This window comes from Olea europaea, unplaced genomic scaffold (genome assembly GCF_002742605.1).
Source record: "Olea europaea var. sylvestris unplaced genomic scaffold, O_europaea_v1 scaffold19979, whole genome shotgun sequence".
Taxonomy (NCBI): domain Eukaryota; kingdom Viridiplantae; phylum Streptophyta; class Magnoliopsida; order Lamiales; family Oleaceae; genus Olea; species Olea europaea.
The window spans coordinates 1-1972 of NW_019237853.1; the positions used below are offsets into that span (position 1 = coordinate 1).

Sequence of the window (1972 nt, forward strand, 5' to 3'; positions counted from 1 at the left end):
AGAAAAATTCATTTTGAAAAAAATGGATACCAAACGGCTTATTTTCAAAACTGCATTTTCTAAAATAACAGATCAAACACGTTTTCAGTATTTTGCAAAACTGAAAATGACAAACCAAAAGCACCCTTAGTTCGTTATAAATCTTTTAGGCTATGTTAACCTGATCATCCCAAGCCTTTTTCTGGTTGTAGATCACTGCAGGTCCAAAGCTTCTAGCTGGATTAATACTAGTACCAGTGATCGGGATAGTGGCCAAGTGAACCATAAAAACTGCAAATCCAATTGAGAGAGGTGCCAAAACCTATGATTCAAGTTCAAATACAAAAAATATCAATATTCGCTCCTTTCGTATAGATAAAAGAACTGAATTAAGTCGAGCTCAAAATAAGATTAACTGTGACAAGTTCGATTTCAAACTCAAGCAATACAAATCTTATCGTAAAAAAAAATTGGAACTCCATATTGATGTAATAATGATGCATGGACAATATGGTTTTACAGTACAACGTGCATGGTATCATTATTGAACCACGAAGTTTTGCAGTTTCACGTGTATGGTATCATAATGCATGGCATTCACTTACCAAGTGTTTAATTGAAAAACACATGCTCTAAATGTACTTATAAGTAGATTATCGAGCAGGTCAAAAATGGAGAATTGTATATATGCACTTACAGGGACATGGGAATCCCTGGCTTTTCTCTTGGCATAAATGGCAGAGAAAACTGTGTAGACAAGAACGAATGTTCCGATGATCTCTGCTGCCAATCCGCCGCCGGTGCTGTAGCCATCGGAGAGCTCATTTACGCCGCCGCCATATTTCTTGTAGTGTGACTTCTGTACCGCCTTCACCAGCGCGACGCCACAAATGGCCCCCAAACACTGAGCCACCATATACATAATGGCTTTGATCATTGACACCTGTCGGGCCAAGAAAAGCCCGAATGTCACTGCTGGATTAATGTGTCCCCCTGAGATGGACATGACATGAAATATGCCATTACATTTATGCATCTGATGTATGTATGTATATGTATAAACAAGACTCACCGGAGATTCCAGCAGTGCAGTAGACAAGAACGAAGATCATGCCACCAAATGCCCATGCAATACCAAGAATTCCGACGCCGCCGCCGCCGCAATGAGTATCATTCTGGCTCTTGTACCCAATCACAGTCAAAACCGTAATGTAAAGGAAGAGCAAGGTGGCTATAAACTCAGCTATAACAGCTCTATAAAATGACCACTTTGTAAGCTCCATCAAGCCAATCAGCGGGGCCGGCAGTGGATCGCGGTAGTCCTTCGCCACTCCAACGTGGTTTTCCATACTTAACAAACTACGGAAAAAAAATTATGTATTTATTTCTTGTATATGAGATGATAGGGAGCTTGTAATTGTGTTGAGTGGTGCGGGATATGGACCTATATATAAGTTTATGTAATGTACTGGGGGGATGGGTGGGGTTTTGGAGTGCGCCCGTCCATGTAAAGAATCATTTTTTATTATTATTTTCAAATTACAAGTAAAGAATCCCTTTTTTATTATTCTCTTTAATCAAGTAAAGAATCCTTTTTTTATTATTCTCTTTAATCAAGTTTATCCTCAATTAAGTAAAGAATCGTTTTAGAACATGCATGTTTCTTGTTTATGAGTCATTCTAAATTAGTAATGGCAATGAGGTGGGTTGGAGGCGTGGGCCCCACCCCATTTGGCTAAAATCCTGTCCCGTCCAGTGCCCCATCCCGCCTTAGATGGGGCGGGGTGGGGCGCAGGGACGGGGGCAACTTTTTGCCTCTTTTAATTTTTTTTAATTTTAATTTTAATTTTTTTACATTTTCAAAGTTTCGAATTATTTTATTATTAGAGAACAAAATGCAAATTTAAAATGAATTTTTAATGGATGAATTGCCTAGAAATAAAATTATTTTTTATTTTTATTTTTTACTTTTTCTTCACGGGGCGGGTTCGGG

The 1972-nt window shown here is 38.6% G+C and overlaps 1 protein-coding gene across 1 annotated transcript; it reads right to left on the reverse strand.

Moving 5' to 3' along the window:
* Window positions 1-43: 43 nt before the first annotated feature.
* LOC111379513 (aquaporin PIP2-2-like) lies at window positions 44-1389 on the reverse strand. The gene is made up of 3 exons (XM_023002901.1): window positions 1052-1389; window positions 677-972; window positions 44-301 (listed from the first exon to the last, which is right to left on the reverse strand). The coding sequence occupies exons 1-3, from the start codon at window positions 1326-1328 to the stop codon at window positions 146-148; spliced, it is 729 nt and encodes a 242-aa protein (XP_022858669.1). The 5' UTR covers window positions 1329-1389; the 3' UTR covers window positions 44-145.
* Between the last annotated feature and the right edge of the window lie 583 nt (window positions 1390-1972).